The sequence below is a fragment of the Kryptolebias marmoratus genome, linkage group LG11, assembly GCF_001649575.2.
Source record: "Kryptolebias marmoratus isolate JLee-2015 linkage group LG11, ASM164957v2, whole genome shotgun sequence".
In the NCBI taxonomy this organism is placed as follows: domain Eukaryota; kingdom Metazoa; phylum Chordata; class Actinopteri; order Cyprinodontiformes; family Rivulidae; genus Kryptolebias; species Kryptolebias marmoratus.
In genome coordinates, this window is record NC_051440.1 from 2,342,920 (window position 1) to 2,361,153 (window position 18,234).

The following is an 18,234-nucleotide window of genomic DNA, read 5'->3' on the forward strand; positions in this document are numbered from 1 at the left end:
GCCTTTCTGGGTGGAGTTGGCATGTTCTCCCTGTGCACACGTGGGTTTACTCCGGGTACTCCGGTTTCCTCCCACAGACCAAAAAACATGCATGTTAGGTTAATTGATGACTCTAAAATTGTCCCTGAGTGTGAATGGTTGTTCGTCTATATGTGGCCCTGCGATGGACTTGCGACCTGTCCAGGGTGTCCCCCGCCTCTCGCACAGTGACTGCTGGGGATAGGCACCAGCTACCCGTGACCCGGAATGGAGAAGCGGTTAAAGAAAATGGATGGATGGATATATATATATATAATAAAACAGTTTATTCTTTTTTACCTGGATTAGTTTGGATGTTTGTTTGTTTTTGGACTCACCTTCACAGATTTCATTTTACTTTTCAACATTCGCTCGATGTCATCAGAGTAGTCTTTCACCAAATCATCTCCTCTCACATCCACAATCTTTATAACAGGCTCCACATCCTTCAGTTTCTGAGAGGAAGCAAAACACACAGTCATGGTTTTTATTTATTTAGCTTTTTTTTTGTAATTTTCTTTTTATTTCTTTTGTGGTGGTCTAACACTTGACAGACAAATAGCCAGTTACCAACACCTGGCATGTGCACAACATCCTGAACAAAATGAAAACAGAAAAAAATCAAAACAGAAAAATAATGGGGAGACTTGCTAAACAGTTAGATAACCTGGTGTACACACAGTGCTATGCATTAAAGTACAGGGATTACGTGGGTGGGGTCCCAAAAATTTACCTGAAATCCGACCTTACCGGCTTTACATACTCAGACCATTTTGACCAAGTTCTATAGAATTTATCCTTTTGAATTTTTAGAGAAAAAGTGATCTTCTCCATCACATAGATTTCGTGTACAACATCAAGCCATTCTTCAGTAGTAGGTGGTTCCGCTTTAAGCCGTTCCGTGTAATGGCCTTTTTACTGGCCGCCATAAGGAGGCCAAACAATCTTCTATCATTTCTATTCAGCATATGTTGTATATCACCCATATACAAGATTGTACATTTAAAAGGAATCTTAACTCCAAAGATGTTTTGCATATGTCCGTGAATTTTCTCCCAAAAATGTTTAACTCCCTGGCATCCCCAAAAGATGTGTTCATGTGTAGCTCCCTTAGTCCCACATTGTCTCCAGCAAAAATCTCCAACTCCCAAATGTCTTTTCTGAATCGGTGTAATAAAGAACCTCACAATGTTCTTCCAACAGGACTCTCTCCATGTTTTTGAAGCCGTGAAGGTCCACTGAGCTTGGCATATATCCTCCCAGGTTTCGACCGGGATCTGTTCGTTCAGTTCAGACTTCCATTTTTTCCTAATGTAGTCCGTATTCCCTTGTTTTGAGAATTGAATTCCCTTATATATCCTGGAAACCACCTTGTTGAATTGTCCTGGTTTCATTAATGATTGGAAGCACTTGAAGCATCCCTCAAATTTTGATTGAAATGATGTCTGACTTGAAGGTATCTATAGAAATCGTTTTTTTCCAAACCATGCTCCTTTTGTAAAGCCTCAAAACTTCTAAATGACCCCTTGTGGAGAAATTAATTATAACATGTGAGGCCCTTAAGGGACCAACTTTTAAATCTTTCATCATTTTTGTTAGGTTCAAATTCAGATTCATAGGCACACCATCTAAACAACCTGAAGGAGTCCTCTAGTTTACATATTCCAATTACACTTTTCAAGGAGTCAAACATACAGTCTAATAAGGGGTCCCCTGGTATCGCCAACACATTCTGGAGTGCAACATCAGCCACAAGGGCCTTAAATGGGATTCCCTTCCTAGTGGTTCCCTCTATTTCTTTCCAACCTGATGAGTAGGATGGAGAGCATATACCAACCAGTGATCTCAGCTGGGCAGCGCAATAATAGTCCTTTAGGCACGGGAGGCCCAAACCCCCTTTTTCTTTCTTTAACTGCAGCGTTTTATATTTTATCCTAGCTCTTTTCCCCTGCCATAAATACCTAGAAATTACTCTGTCCCATTCTTGAAATTGTTTGGGAGGTATTTTAATTGGAAGACATTGAAAATAATAAAGCATTCGTGGGAGAAAGTTCATCCTGATAGATTCTACTCTAGAGCTCAAGGTCAAAAAGGGGATCATATTCCATCTATGGAGATCAGATTTTATATCTGAAATCAGTGGCTGGTAGTTAGCCCCAAACATTTGAGAGTCATCCTTGTGCAACTTAATCCCCAAATATTTAATACATTCACTCTCCCAGTACCACTTGTATTTATTTTGGAATTCTTTTGTTGAGTTAAAGTTGAAAGATTGCACTTGGGTTTTATTTACATTAATTTTGTACCCCGAATATTCACCATACTCCTCCAAACTTCAGGAGTGTTTGAGCAGGTTGTGTTAAAGCTATTAAAAGATCGTCTGCAAACAGAGCCAGTTTCTGCTCACCGCTTGGGGTCAATACGCCCTTTATATCAGGTCTTTGCCGAATCCACTAACCCAATGGTTCAATAAATAAGGCAAAGAGGAGTGGCGAAACACAGTATCCCTGCCTTGTTCCTCTATGTAGGTAAAATGAGTCTGATAAATCTCCGTTAACTTTAATTCGGGCCGTTGGTTTATCATACAGTGCTGCCACCGTTTTGATAATAGTATCATGAAAGTTGAATTTTTTAAGAGTTTTATACAGAAAAGACCATCTCAATGAGTCAAACGCTTTTTCTGCGTCTAAACTTATTATCAGAGATTAAATTTTTTGTGTTTTAATCTCCCTCATAATATGCATTATTCTCCTAGTACTATCTTGGGCTTGTCTTTGTTTGATGAAACCTGTTTGGTCATTGTGTATTAAACCTGGTATTATAGATTCTAGTCTCTTTAATAGTATGGCAATGAATAGTTTGTAGTCAATATTTAAGACACTTACGGGTCTATAATTTCCACACTCCAGTTGATCCTTACCCTCTTTAGGGATAATAGATATTATTGCCTCTCTCCATGAGGGGGGAATTGTATTTTTTCTCCAACACCCAGTTAAACACCTTAACCAGAGTCGGGACTAAGGAATCCTGCATGACTTTATACCACTCAGGGGTGAAGCCGTCTGCTCCTGGGGATTTCCCCCCCTTTATTTTCCTGATTGCCTCTTTTACTTCCTCATCTGTTATCTTATTTGTCAGTTGACTATTCTGACTATCTGTGACCTTAGGTAAATGTATTAGATCTAAAAATTGGCCGTTTTTTTGGTCCTCTGCTGCTTGGGGTTGCATATATACATGTTCATAGTATTTTTGGAAACACTGTTTGATTCTTTCAAGGCTTGTTTCTAGTTGTTTTGTACAGGGATTCCGTATCTTATGAATATTTCTGTCCGCTTGTTGTTTTCTCAATTTGTATGCTAAGAGCTTTAGTGATTTCCCACCTGCCTCATAGTATCTTTGCTTAGTCAAAATAAGTTTTTTCTGTATTTCTGTGTTATTTACTTAATCTATTTCTTTCTTTAAGTCTAGAATTCTTGTCTTGGTTTCTTTTTCTAAGGTTACTGAGTGTGCTGTTTGCAGCTCTTTCAGTTCTTTTTCCAATTCATTAAGTTTCTTTTGTCTAGCTTTTTTCTCATGAGAGCAGATTGCTATAATCTTGCCTCTGATTACAGCTTTTAGTGCATCCCAAAGTATTGGTGTTGTCACCTCTCCATTGTCATTGTTATCTAAGTTATTTAGCTATTTTTATTGAACTCTTTTTAATCAACAAAGCCAAGAAGAAAAACTTTATTACAATCGCAGCCTGGCTAAAGGCAAAAGATTTTAAAGAAATTTAGAAAAAGGTAAAAGACAAAGTAAAAAGGCAACAAACACATTATTGAAAACCAATTTTAAACTGCTTGGTGTTAAACTTCTGGTTTTATAAATGTTAGATTTTTCTATAAGCACATTTAGTGAATTAAAAGAAAACAACTTGCTGTACTGAACAAGAATATAAAAAACAAAAAAATTCATTCATCCAAAATTAAATTTATCTTGTCAGCTTTGCCATATTAAACCAATATGATGTGATGTGATAAGAAGCGATGCGATGTGATATGATATGATGCAGAGTCACTGTGAAACTTCAACAAGTTCCTCTCAAACATTTCTCTGTATTTCGCTCCATCTTTCTTTCAACTCTGACCAGTTTCCCAGTCCCTGCTGATGAAAAAACATCCCCACAGCATGATGCAGCCACCACCATGCTTCACTGTAGGGACGATGTTTTTAGCCTCATAGGAAGTGGTAAGTTTGCTTCAGACATGGTGTTGTCCTTGATGTTTGGTCTCATCAAACTACAGGTCCTTCTTCTAAACGTTTGAGAAAGAAATTCCAAACAGTCCATGTTCTTTTTCTTTATCTGTTTTTTTCCTGCCGCTCTTCCATGAAGTTCAGCTCTGTGCAGCTTCTTGTGGGTTATTTTTGTCCTCCTGGATGTTTCTCTGGTTAATGCCCTCCTTACCCACTCTGTGACTTTTGGTGAACACTCCTGTCTTGGCAGGTTTGGTGTGGCATTATCATCTTTCCTTTTCCTAATAATGGATTTAATGGAGCTCCATGAGATGTTCAGGGTTCTGGGATATTTTTTTAATAATCCAACCCTGATCTGTTCTTCTCCACAACTTTGTCTCTGACCTGTGTGGAGAGTTCCTTGGTCTTCATGCTGTCTCTTGCTTGGGGGTAGCCCACACTACTTAGCAGTGTTGAATTACTGTTGATTCTGGGAGCCATCAGAACAGGTGGATATAGACTGAGATAATCTGACTTTTAGATTTCTCACAGGTGGATCTCTTTGAACTGATTAATTTTAACTATCTTTGTAGAAATATTGGTTTTAATCAAACTAAAAATCCAATTAAATTCCAGGTTGTAAGGCTAAACATTAGAAATAATACCAGTTGTCATGATCTGTGTGTCTTGTTTGACTATTTGTGGTTCTTTGAGTTTATTTGTTGGAGTTGTTGTTTTCCTGATTAGTATGTTCTCTTTTGAGATTTCTTTAAGGTTCCCTGTGTTTTCCTATCCGTTTAAATCTTTAGCCATTTGTGTTTCTATACTATTATTAGATTTAATAACGGTTTCAGTTCCCCAGTGTTCCCTGTGTTCTCTGCCACCTCTCAGTCTCTGCTCCTCCCACGTCCATCCTCACCTGTCCCTGGTTTCCATTGGTCACAGCTGCAGATCATCTCCCCATCGGCCCCAGCCTTTATATTCAATCTTTCCCATCTCCTCTTCAGTAGTTCATTGTTGACCCTTACTACAGTCAGGTGTCATCCTTGTGTTTACCACTGAGCTCTGTAAGTTGTTTTTATTTGTAAGTCTTTATTCTGTCTTGTTATGATGAATTAGTTTTGTTTTTTGAGTTCTAGAAAAGCAACTGTGAAGATAAATTTAGACATAGGACAGATGTGGTGATTGTGTTGGGTTCCTGGGAAGTCTGTGGGGTGGTTACCCATTTTTCTCCACCAGGGGAAGCCGTGAGTTCACCTGCGGAGGGGCGTGACTGGCGGCTGCTGGTTTGTTTCCGCACACCGGTGCTTAATCGCAATCAGAGGAGTTTAAGAGGAGATCGAGATCTACCCTTCGACGCCAGAGTGTTACCAAGTATCTGGTACTTCAGGTCTCCCAGTGTTTTTTCCCCTGTGATCTCTTCGTTTTTTCTCTCCGAGTAATCAGCCTGTGTTTTTGCTCTTCAGGTGACTCCGTGTGACGCCGTGAGAAATACTCACAGGTTACCCGAGACTCTGCACTCCTTGTGCTTACTCCTTCGTGACGCCGTGGAAGATACCCACTGGTTGCCCGAGTCCGACCGCCAATCAACTCCGATTAAACTCACCATCTCTGAAGAACAGCCGATCTCCTCTGACCGCCTCTACTCCTGGACTGCTGCGCTTACCTGTCCGCCCTCCTACGAAGCTTCCCGATTCACGCAAGTTCGTCGAAGGATTCCTGCGGAACCCATTAAGCCCCCGCATTCAACAAACCCCTCCAGGATCTCTGAGCACTCGACCCAAGTAAGACTGTTTCCATTTTGTTCATTCCGAGTTGCTAATTTCCTACGCCCCACAAACTCACCGCTCGTCCTCTCCCGTGTTTACAGTTACCGCACCTCCCGAAGCAGACCTCCCTGGATCCACAGCAGTACTTGTGTTTCATTGTTTTTGTTTATTAAATCTTTTCTAATTTTCATTCTTTGTCGAGTGTTTCTGCATGTGGGTTCGTAACCTTAAACCCGCCATGACAGAACACTCTGGCCACGACACAGACCCAGCAGAAACAATGCAAAGAATTATACTGGAACAACACACCATAATCCAAAGACATGATGCCGTTTTACAGGAACTCCGAACCAGTCAGATGGAAACCAAACAGCAGTTACATGAACTAATCCGTTGTTTTCAACCTCCAGCTCAACAGGCTTCCGGCTCGGCTCCAGATCCCGTTTCACACTCCGTTCCGGTTGATTCCCCACTGACTGAACCCAGATCCAACTCCAGTTCCGTAAGTCCGCTCCATTTCACATCCTCAACTCTCCGACCTCCGAACCCAGAAAGGTTTTCTGGAGATCCCAGCAAGTGTGGGGGATTTTTGCTACAATGTTCTATTCTCTTTAATTTCTCCCCTCAAAGTTTTCCTCACGATAACTCAAAGATTTCGTTTATTATCTCCCAGTTGTCTGGAAAGGCTCTAAGTTGGGCAGAAGCTAGATTCTCCTCCTCGTTGCATTATGGATGTTCCTTCGATGATTTTTTAAGAGAATTTAAACAAGCTTTCACCCACGACATAGATGAATCCGCTATTTCCCGCGAACTTTGGACTCTGAAACAGGGAAGTCGATCCGTTTCAGAGTTTGCCATAGATTTCAGAATAAAAGCTGCCGCCACTGGTTGGAATCCCTCTGCACTTAAAAGCGCTTATTTCCACGCATTAAATGAACAAATTAAAGACGAACTAACCACCCTCGATGAACCACCTACGCTGGATGCGTTGATTAACTTAACCATTCGGCTAGACAACCGCATCAGAGCCCGAAATAAGGAAAGAGGGAAAGATCGCACAGTTATTAGAGCCACGCATTCCGCTCAGGCTTCTCCCGGTCCATCATTCATACCTTCCCAGCCAGAATCAGAACCCATGCAACTGGGTCATACGCACCTTTCCCCAAAAGAAAGGCAGCGACGCATGCAATCCAGGCTCTGCCTATACTGTGGAGGCCCTGGGCATGTTATCGCTAACTGTGAGCAACGCTCAAAAGCCAGGGTCCGCCAGTAAACGCGAGGGAACTGGCGGACCATTTAAAAGAAACCAAATCCCCTCGTCTCCTGTTACCTACTGTGCTATTTTCGAACAACCAATCCATTACCTTGTCCGCTCTTGTCGACTCAGGGTGTGAACAAAACCTCATCGATCCTACACTAGTCCTACAGTTAGCCATAGAAACTATACCTCTGATGACTCCACTTCGTGTATCCGCTCTGGACGGCAAGTCCTTACCACAAATAACCCATCAAACTAAGCCCATTCAATTACTGGTTTCAGGAAATCACCGTGAGTCTATTGCGTTCTTTGTGTTTCCAGCGTCAACGTCACCCCTGGTTTTGGGATTTTCCTGGCTCCAAAGACATAACCCTCATATTAACTGGACAGAAATGTACATTGAATCTTGGTCGTCTCATTGTCACTCTACTTGTCTCCGCTCAGCCATTTCTCCAGGTTCCGCTCCGGCAGGCCAACATGAAGCAGATCCTCCAGATTTATCTTCTGTTCCTGTGGAATATCATGACCTTTCCCCGGTGTTTAGTAAGTCTAAAGCAGTCTCACTCCCTCCACATCGACCGTACGACTGCGCTATAGACCTTCTCCCGGGGGCTCCACTACCAAACAGTCGATTATATAATATTTCCCGTCCCGAGCGAGAGACAATGGAGAAATATATTAACGAGTCCCTAGCGGCAGGAATAATCCGACAGTCCTCCTCTCCGCTAGGGGCAGGGTTTTTCTTCGTCGGAAAGAAAGATGGTTCTTTAAGACCATGTATAGACTACAGAGGTCTAAACCAAATCACTGTAAAGAATAAATACCCCTTACCACTCCTGTCTTCCGCCTTTGAACCCGTACATGGGGCTACAGTTTTCACAAAATTGGATCTCCGCAACGCCTATCATCTCCTCCGGATTCGTCAAGGTGACGAATGGAAAACAGCATTCAAAACACCCATGGGTCACTTCGAGTATTTAGTTATGCCATTCGGACTGTCTAACGCACCTGCATTCTTCCAGGCACTCATCAACGATGTCCTGCGAGATTTTTTGAATGTTTTTGTTTTTGTGTATCTTGATGATATCCTGATTTTCTCCAAGACCCTGTCAGAACACAAACATCATGTCCGCCAGGTCCTGCAACGGCTGTTGGAAAATAAACTATTTGTCAAAATCGAGAAATGTGAGTTCCACAGACCTTCAGTGACTTTTCTGGGATTTGTTCTCGAGGGCGGACAGGTACGACCCACGGAGGAAAAGATAAAAGCTGTTCTGGATTGGCCTGTTCCCGAGACCCGTAAGCAGCTCCAGAGGTTCCTCGGGTTCGCTAATTTTTATAGGAGGTTCATTAGAAACTACAGTCAGACTGCTTTGCCCCTCACAGCTCTCACATCCACCAAGAAGCCTTTTGTTTGGTCCACCGAAGCAAACGCTGCTTTCCGTCAGTTAAAATATCTGTTTTCCCATGCCCCCATTCTCATTCAACCTGATCCAGAGAAACAATTCATTGTAGAAGTGGATGCATCAGACACGGGTGTGGGCGCTGTACTTTCACAATTTTCCAACTCAGATCAAAAGACTCATCCCTGTGCTTTTTTCTCCCGCAGACTTAATCCTGCCGAACGCAACTATGATGTGGGCGATCGGGAACTTCTGGCCATTAAGTTGGCTCTGGAGGAGTGGCGACATTGGCTGGAGGGCGCTACCCTTCCCGTGCTGGTCTGGACGGATCATAGGAACTTGTCCTATTTACAATCTGCTAAACGCTTAAACCCACGTCAATCCCGCTGGTCCTTATTCTTCTCCCGCTTCAATCTGTCCATCTCATTCCGTCCCGGCTCCCGTAACGTCAAACCAGATGCTCTGTCTAGAGTTTATTCCCCTGATGATGCTGAGAAAGTTCCGGCTTCAATCCTTCCACCTACCTGTATCGTTGCCTCTCTCTCATGGGAGATTGAAGACATCATTAAACAAGCTCAACAGTCTGAACCTGATCCCGGTTCTGGTCCCACTAACAGACTTTTCGTTCCTGCCTCAGTCCGCTCTCAGGTGATCCATTGGCTTCACTCCTCTAAATTTTCTGCTCATCCCGGAGTAAGTCGAACCATTGCGCTCGTTTCCCGTCGTTTTTGGTGGCCGTCACTTCACAAAGACGTGAAAGAATTTGTTTTGGCATGTCACGTTTGCTCTAGAAATAAACCATCACATCAACCTCCATCTGGTCTACTACAACCCCTTCCTGTTCCGAAACGCCCCTGGTCTCACCTTTCTATTGATTTTGTTACTGGCCTTCCCCCCTCTGGAGGCATGACTACCATATTTACCTTAATTGATCGTTTTTCTAAAGCTTGTCACCTTGTGCCCCTCCGCAAGCTCCCTACTGCCCTCCAGACCGCTCAATTACTGGTTAAACATGTTTTTCGTTTACACGGCATTCCTCAGGACATTTTATCAGACAGAGGGCCACAATTCATCTCACAAGTATGGAAACAGTTTTGTTTGGCTCTGGGTGCAAAAGTATCACTTACCTCCGGTTATCATCCACAGTCTAATGGCCAAGCTGAACGCATGAACCAGGAACTCGAGTCATCCCTCCGTTGTCTAACATCTTCTAACCCGTCAGACTGGGCTCAGTTCTTACCTTGGGTTGAGTATGCTCACAACAGTCACATCTCCGCTGCCACTGGTCGGTCCCCATTCGAAGTCTCTCTGGGCTACCAGCCTCCCCTATTACCTTCTGAGGAGCGTGACATAGCTGTTACATCTGTTCATCATCATATCCGCCGCTGCAAGTCCATCTGGAACCAAACCTTCTCTGCTCTCACCCGTACTGCTGACCAGAACCGCCGTTTTGCCGACCGCAGGAGGCGTCCGGCCCCTCAGTACTCTCCCGGACAGAAAGTTTGGTTATCTTCTAAAGATATTCCGTTTAAATCTCTCTCAAGAAAACTGTCTCCTCGTTACATTGGCCCTTTTGAAATTGACGCTATTATTAATCCATCTGCTGTCCGTTTACGTCTGCCTGCTTCTCTCCGTGTTTATCCCACATTCCATGTATCACAGATCAAGCCCGTTCAGACCAGTTCTTTGTGCCCTCCGACCGAACCCCCTCCACCCGCCCGGGACATTGACGGGCACCCGGCTTACACCGTGCGCCGGATCGTGGACTCCCGTCGGCGGGGTCGTGGTTGGCAGTACCTCGTCGACTGGGAGGGCTACGGTCCGGAGGAACGCATGTGGGTGCCCGGTTCTTTTATTTTGGATCCCTCTTTGATTTCGGATTTTCGGCAGTCTTGTGCGTCTGCCTCTTGTTCTGCACCGCCAGGTGGCGGTCGTTGAGGGGGGGGTACTGTTGGGTTCCTGGGAAGTCTGTGGGGTGGTTACCCATTTTTCTCCACCAGGGGAAGCCGTGAGTTCACCTGCGGAGGGGCGTGACTGGCGGCTGCTGGTTTGTTTCCGCACACCGGTGCTTAATCGCAATCAGAGGAGTTTAAGAGGAGATCGAGATCTACCCTTCGACGCCAGAGTGTTACCAAGTATCTGGTACTTCAGGTCTCCCAGTGTTTTTTCCCCTGTGATCTCTTCGTTTTTTCTCTCCGAGTAATCAGCCTGTGTTTTTGCTCTTCAGGTGACTCCGTGTGACGCCGTGAGAAATACTCACAGGTTACCCGAGACTCTGCACTCCTTGTGCTTACTCCTTCGTGACGCCGTGGAAGATACCCACTGGTTGCCCGAGTCCGACCGCCAATCAACTCCGATTAAACTCACCATCTCTGAAGAACAGCCGATCTCCTCTGACCGCCTCTACTCCTGGACTGCTGCGCTTACCTGTCCGCCCTCCTACGAAGCTTCCCGATTCACGCAAGTTCGTCGAAGGATTCCTGCGGAACCCATTAAGCCCCCGCATTCAACAAACCCCTCCAGGATCTCTGAGCACTCGACCCAAGTAAGACTGTTTCCATTTTGTTCATTCCGAGTTGCTAATTTCCTACGCCCCACAAACTCACCGCTCGTCCTCTCCCGTGTTTACAGTTACCGCACCTCCCGAAGCAGACCTCCCTGGATCCACAGCAGTACTTGTGTTTCATTGTTTTTGTTTAATAAATCTTTTCTAATTTTCATTCTTTGTCGAGTGTTTCTGCATGTGGGTTCGTAACCTTAAACCCGCCATGACAGATTGGTTATTAAGAACAGATATGAGGTGAGCAGAAATATCCATCCATCCATCCATTTTTTTTAGCCGCTTCTTTCAACGAGAGGACTTTTAAATTTTGTGAGATGTTGTGACACGAGATCTCGTTGCACCCCAAATAATAAACATATACTGAATGTATAAAAATATAAAGTGAAACTAGGCTATCGTTTTCTAGTCCAACAGAATGAAGTACATGAACTACTACTATTTCTGAATGTATGTTATCGTTGAGCTGACAGTCCTGACTCAGTTTGACCATATTTACCTTCTGCAGGAGCAGAGAGCCTGAATATTTGGTTGTAAGGTCTCGAAGCTCAACAGAGAACACTGACGCCCACTGCTGCACCCTGGAAACAGGAGAACATGAAGTCAGAAGAGAATACAGCACAACGGAGCTAAACTACAGTGATCAAGTTTATTTAAAATGACAAAACTTCATTTTATTCCCAGTGTGGAATATTTTGTTTTAATTTACTGCTTTATATAACAACAACAACAACAACAACATTATCAGTAGTAGTTGTGGTAGTATTACGTACCACCAAAGGCAAATAATGTGTTTGCTCCTGGGATGTTGGATCATGAACACAATATTGAGTATTAATATTCCTAATTTTGTACATTTAATTCTACATTTTATAATCTATTCTTATATGTGAAGGTAACATGCAGAGTTTATTGTTCTATATTTTAATTGCATGTCCTTTTGGTATTGTATATTAAAAAGTGGCTGAAATTGTAATTTTAAGCAGCATTTGTAGACTATACATTCAACCAGAATGTCTGTTTTTTATTAAAAATCAACATTTAAGTGCTGTATTATTTTAATATAACCTAAACAGAACAACACTTTAAATAACTGAGTACTTTGCATGTCGGGTATTCTAACCAGAGCTTTGCTACCAGAGTCTGGAGTTAATTTCACAGAGACTAATAACTTAGAGAGAAGATAAAAACTTGGGCTGGACCATATAGCAAAAATTTCATTTAACTTTTTTTTACTTGTTTTAAGCAGCAATGGTTCAGGAGGTGGGGGTTCGTCCTGTAACCTGAGGGTTGCTAGATCGAGCCCCCGCTCTGTCCATCTCAGCCATTGTGTTCTTGACAAAGACACTTCACCTGCCTTGCCTACTGGTTGTGGTCAGAGGGTTCGGTGGTGCCGGTGTAATGACAGCCTCACTTCTGTCTGTCTGCCCCAGGGCAGCTGTGGCTACAATGTAGCTTACCACCATCAGTGTTTGGATGTGTGGATTAATGGATTAATGACTGAATGTAGTGTAAAGTGCTTTGGGGTTCTTGGACTAGATAAAGTGCTATACAGGTTCAAGCCATTTACCATTTATGATAAAATAACTATTAATTGATTACATTTTTTTATATTGAGTTTTATTTGTTGATTTAATTTACTCTTTTGGAAGTATCCTTGAGATGTAGGTGCACATCTGAGTCTTGTCCTGAAGAGCTGCTCTCCTGTGTTGAGCCATGCGTCTGTGGAAAGGCTGTTTAGTTTCTCCAATATAGAATTCAGGTCATTCAGCTGCACTGAACTGCAGACTCCACACAGCTCAGTTTGTGTTTGGGTGTTTTGTCCCTAGGATGAACCAGCATCTGTCTGAGAGTGCTGTTGGGTTTGAAATGCACCAAGATGTTGTGTTTGAAGAAAATCACATTCTCCAGCAACATGATGACAATGTTTTTGTTTGTTTTTCTCCTTGTTCTGTTCAGTAGTGTGTTTTTCAGATTTCCTTTCTGACTTGACAAAAGCCCAGTTAGGATGACCATATGTTTGTTGAAGGAAATGAAAAAGAACAAAAACACATCAAAACAGCTCATTTTCCTCCATCCTTATTTGATTTCTCTATATGGGCTGGGCTAGGTATAAAAGCCTGAAAAGATTTGTATGTGGATTCGGCTTTTGCTTCTTTTCAACAGTTAGTAAATACATATTCTCTCTCTAAACACCTTTTTTTCAGATACCTTCAAGCTAGACATTATATCTGTAGCTCATGTTCCCACTAATGTTTGACGACAAGGTAAATTAGGTAAATAAAGCCACTGCCATGCATCGCTTCTCCTCAGTGTTGCAGCTGGTCAAATGGCAGATATCATGTCACTTTATTAGAGCTGTTTTCTGGGATAAATGTTTATCCTTGTAATCTGTCTTAGTGCTGGTTCTTGCAGTAGAAACAGAAGGGGATAATAAAACTATTACAGATAATTACCCTGGTTCCTGAAGGTAAAACATGCCTTTTGTTTTAGGGTTAAAGTTAGAATTACGGTAAGAGGATTGAAATGCAACTAAATTAGTGAGTATGGTAGGGTTACAATTTACCTAGTGATTTTAGTTGCTGAAAGCATTTTTGATCACAGGCAATTGAAAAATCATGCTTCTTATTGTGACTCAGAGAGGAGAGCAGATGTCATTGAGTCCTACGGGAAAACAACATCCTGATGGCACAGATAATTCTCTCAGTTAGTTCATAAAAGTGCAGTTAGTTTGTGATCTGTGGCTTCACTTACGTATGCAGAACAAGTTCAATCACAGGTCAACCTTAAAAAATGTTTCACAAAAGTAGTGAACCTTTTGGCACAACTGGGTTCCTGTAGTATAACTAATAAAGATGAAGAGGAAGTCACAAAGTACTTACGTCTCTGGTGGGATCTTCATTTGAGCCTCAGCCAAAATCCAAAAGCAGAGATATGCCAGAATCCTCAAAACATTCCTCATTACTGCTGTCCTGCTCTCCATCCTCTTTTCTCAAAGTTCCTTGCAGTTCATACTGGAAAAAAATCTCAGAGCTATTTTACAAAATGAGGGCAGAACCTTAAGAAAATAATAAAAAAAAATGGAATAAAACTGTTTCCTCATGTTAACTACTGACAGAAGATGACTGTGGTTGAATTGGAGGGTTTTGCTCCTGAATGCATTCTATTACATCTGGATAAACCTGTCCTGCAGATGGTGTGTTCTCCCACTTTCTTGTCTTAAGATTTTTATTATAGTCAAGAAAACTCCCAGCAAGTCTGAAATTTTTAAAGCCATCTGGGACAACCTGATAAATAGAGAAAATCCAAGTTCGTACAAGAAGAAGAGGTTACTAGTCAAGCTTGACATCCATCATACAAGGATTTCATCTGTTGCTGGCTTCTTCAGGTTCCCCCTTGTTCTTTCAGAGTGCTCCCAATAAAACCAGGGTTTAAGCATTGGCTTCATTTATCCTCTTTGCTGATTTTTTAGAAGACATAAAGATGGCACTCTGCAGCAGAATGCACTCATCTCCACTGCTGTCTAATTTGCGATGCAGTTTGGCTGGATTAAAAATTCCCCTTCAACCTTAAATTGATCAAGAGGTGAGAGCCAAGGATAGGAGGAGGGATTGTAGCAGGGGATTGGATGAAGGCTCTGTTTTATCTAAAGAGGATTAGAGTGATTTCCAGAGACAGGCTCTCCTGCAACCAATGAGAGCTGTTGGGGGTGGGGTGTTGAGCAGGAGCTTGTGGTTCAGTTTAACTTCTCAAACCGAAAGAGAGGAAGGTAAACTAACATGGAACCATGACACATACACTGAAACATACTTATACAGTAAGATAAATTATTGAAAAAATTTAAAAAATAAATAAAACATACGTAGAACCTTCAAATGTCCTGGCTGAACAGAAAGCCTGGAAACAAAGTTTTTGGTCTTAGCTCAACAACATTACAACATAGTCCCTGGTCCTCCACCTTCATCCTATTTTCCTTATCATCCAAAGATGGTGCACAAAATGACATGACGTTTAAATGAAGTGTAAATGTTTATCAGCATTCACATTGTAGTTTTTAACTATTAACTATTCCATATGTCTTTCTGCACGTAACTCGTTCCACAATTTTTGTACAATTCAATTATCAAATAACAATTCATAAATCAAAATGTTCAGCTCATTAAGGACATTTCCATTATGATTTTTGGTATTTGTGCAATTTTTACTTTTTGAAATAATTAGATTTTTCATATATTTTTTGTCCAAATTGAAAATGAGTGGAGCTCATTTGTTTGTGCTCTAACTCTGTAACCATGTAACGTAAGAATGCCAAACTTCACAGCTGGACACCTCATGGGTCAACAATGGTCATAGGCCATGTCTTTGTTTAAACATTATTTATGCTCTAGCTTCACATTTGACTAACAGAAATGTCAAACCCTTAGTTCCCTAAATTGAACCTATAGACAGGCGTATTATGTACTGTTGGCAGTACTTTTGTAAGACATATTGAGCTAAACTTTGAAGTGGAAGAAGCTGAAAGTAAACTTCAACCGATAGGCGATGTTATTACAAAATTCAAGGTAGTTGCCAAAGCCAATACAAAAATGGTAACAACTCAGTCAATTTTGTTCAGCTACTTCCTGCTAATTTAAACTTTTTCTGCTCCTTTCAGCTTCTCCTTGCTCATTTTCAGCTTTTTAAGTATTTCAAGTAAGCTTCAGCTTCTTCAGCAGCTTTCAGCAAAAAGCATTCACACTGCATTTTTGCAGGAAATGCAATTTCTATAGTTGTTTCTGTGTACTGCATAAAATATTCTTAACACGCACTTTTGCTTAAAAAAGGTTTAATTCAATAACGACTGGGAACAACAGTCAATCACTGCATGAAAAAGTAATGCTTTGTTTTTAAAAATCAAAAAATATTCCTTTGTTTTAAACACATGATACAAAACATTTTACATAAAAAATGAAAATGCTCATGTCTTAATTGCTGTAGTAATAATTTAGAAAATCTCTAATGCAATATGACAGAATTAAACCTCTTCTCCTGTTTGAAGAAAAAGATCATTGTGTCAAACATTTTATTCCTGACCTAATTTTTTTATCCATCCAGACAAACACAGATCATACACATTTATCATAGTGGATCACAATTCAGAGAATCATAGCATTTCAAGAAAAGAGGAGCACTGTTTAATGTAAGAATCAAGTTTTCCTTTTAGTCTAGAGAGTGAACAGGCAAAGAATCCAAAGAGCAGTGGAAGGTCACATCTGTATGTTTACTTCTAACTTTGTGTGCAGATTATGTGTTGTGCAGTGACAACAGCTCATCTGGAAAAGTTTTGGCTCAGTTCCAGGCGCTGAGGAGAATTTCCTCTCAAAAGCATTACATATGCTTACATATCTTATCATTACATAAGCGTTACATATCTTCATGAAGCAAAGTGATACTTTATTTGATTGAAATATGTAGTTAAAGGAGTAGACCAAAAAGATAGAGGTTGCATGATGAAGAATAAAAGGTGTTCCCTAATGCTGCAGCAGTTATGAGGATTCTTCTCTGAAGATGATCCCAACCAGCAGAAAAGCAGTAGAGGTTTCACTGCTGCTCTAACTGCACCACTACTCTGCGAAGTTTATCCACCAACACTGCAGACAGGAAACAACACAATATTTTTAAACAGCAAATGACTTTTCCTTAAAGTTGACAGTTGTTTACTTTTCCTAAAGCACATGTTTTATGACCACCAATATATTTTTGTTTTAGGTTCTTAGCTGAAACTTCTTCATTACTTCTTCTTTATTGATTCAGCCTAGCTAATAAATTCAGAGTGTGGCTTTCTACAGAGCTTTAAAGACGGTGATGAAATTGATGATTCTGTACCTCCAGCAGTTGGTCTCTGAGCGCTGTCGAAGGCCCTGCAGGTGTCGATCAGCTGTCCCAGTGCTTCAGGGCAGTCAGGAAGAAAAGGCTCTTGGTAATTCTCCTTGCACACTTTCCTATAAATTTCCTCCCTTTCACAACCTGGAGGAAGTTTGAGAAGACGGAATTTATACATTAGCTCATACTTTAGCTTTAGCTTGTTTGGATTTAATTTGTGTTTTGTTTTTTGCTGCCACGTCAGCTTTTGGTTTTGGTTTTCTTTTATTTATACTAAATTAGGTTTACTTTGAGCTCACGTCATGAGTCTGCACATTGAGTTCGCCTCTCTCTCCATTACACCTCACAACCTGCCCACCATAAGGTTTACACAGATCAGAATTAGAATCATATTTTTTGGCCAAATGTGTAAAGAACACACAAGGAATTTGTCTCCTGTTGGTGGTGTCTCTTACAAAACAATACAGAAAAACAACAGTATTACACATTAATGCATATTTACAGATAGTTCACAGTATACTAGCAGTGTGCCATGATTCCATAAGGCACAGATAACGTGCACTATGAATCATTTATAGTTGATAATACCTAATGTGAAATGTAAAATGTAAAAACAGACTAATTAGTTGTTTAAAAATGAGATGACTTGTGGGAAAAAACTGTTCTTATGGCAGCTAGTTCTATTTCATCCCTACTGACCGCCAGAGGCGGTGCTTCAAGCACTGAATGATCATTCTTGCGCATGCGCAGGTCGAGTACTAATCACGACAAAGTCACCTGTGACCTGCCGGTGACCCACGTGACTCTATATAGTCACGTGATGACCGGCACTCAATCCCTTTTGTTCTTCTCACGCGCAGGTGTGATTATACCTCCGTATTTCAAATATGTCTCGTTCGTCGCTAGTAGCCTCGTGACCATACGTGGTTGGAGCTGCGGGTGAGTCTCGCCCTCCAGGGGCTGCACGAGCGAGTTCGGCTTACCGAATCAGTGGCTGTTGCTGCGACAACTGGTAAGTTGTGTTTTCTCTCCTACGACAGTAGTTTACTGTTCGCTTTAAGTTAGAACTCACCGGTAGCGTTTCTGCTCGCGCTGAGTTCATTTGGTTCATTGGTAAATACCTGGCTCACCGGTAGCGTTTTCTGCCCGCGT

The 18,234-nt window shown here is 41.7% G+C and overlaps 2 protein-coding genes and 2 long non-coding RNA genes across 4 annotated transcripts in view; 2 read left to right on the forward strand and 2 right to left on the reverse strand.

Moving 5' to 3' along the window:
• The window catches only part of LOC108248114 (voltage-dependent calcium channel subunit alpha-2/delta-4), an 88,682-nt gene extending 73,842 nt beyond the window's left edge, over window positions 1-14,840 (reverse strand). Inside the window, exons 1-3 of the mRNA XM_017436638.3 lie at window positions 14,103-14,840; window positions 11,720-11,801; window positions 357-473 (exon numbers count right to left, since the gene is read on the reverse strand). Of these exons, the coding sequence (XP_017292127.1) occupies window positions 357-473; window positions 11,720-11,801; window positions 14,103-14,203 (300 nt within the window). The 5' untranslated portion in view covers window positions 14,204-14,840. The remainder of the gene's footprint in view (window positions 1-356; window positions 474-11,719; window positions 11,802-14,102) is intronic.
• LOC119617462 lies at window positions 5,478-6,189 on the forward strand. The gene is made up of 3 exons (XR_005233738.1): window positions 5,478-5,611; window positions 5,697-6,014; window positions 6,101-6,189. It is a non-coding gene; the product is annotated as an uncharacterized LOC119617462 (long non-coding RNA).
• On the forward strand, window positions 10,669-11,380 carry LOC119617461. The gene is made up of 3 exons (XR_005233737.1): window positions 10,669-10,802; window positions 10,888-11,205; window positions 11,292-11,380. It is a non-coding gene; the product is annotated as an uncharacterized LOC119617461 (long non-coding RNA).
• Window positions 14,841-16,387: 1,547 nt separating the features above from the next.
• Window positions 16,388-18,234, reverse strand: part of LOC108229493 (mixed lineage kinase domain-like protein) — a 29,512-nt gene continuing 27,665 nt past the window's right edge. The window contains exons 10-11 of the mRNA XM_037978323.1: window positions 17,086-17,226; window positions 16,388-16,850 (exon numbers count right to left, since the gene is read on the reverse strand). Coding sequence (XP_037834251.1) covers window positions 16,801-16,850; window positions 17,086-17,226 — 191 coding nt within the window. The 3' untranslated portion in view covers window positions 16,388-16,800. The remainder of the gene's footprint in view (window positions 16,851-17,085; window positions 17,227-18,234) is intronic.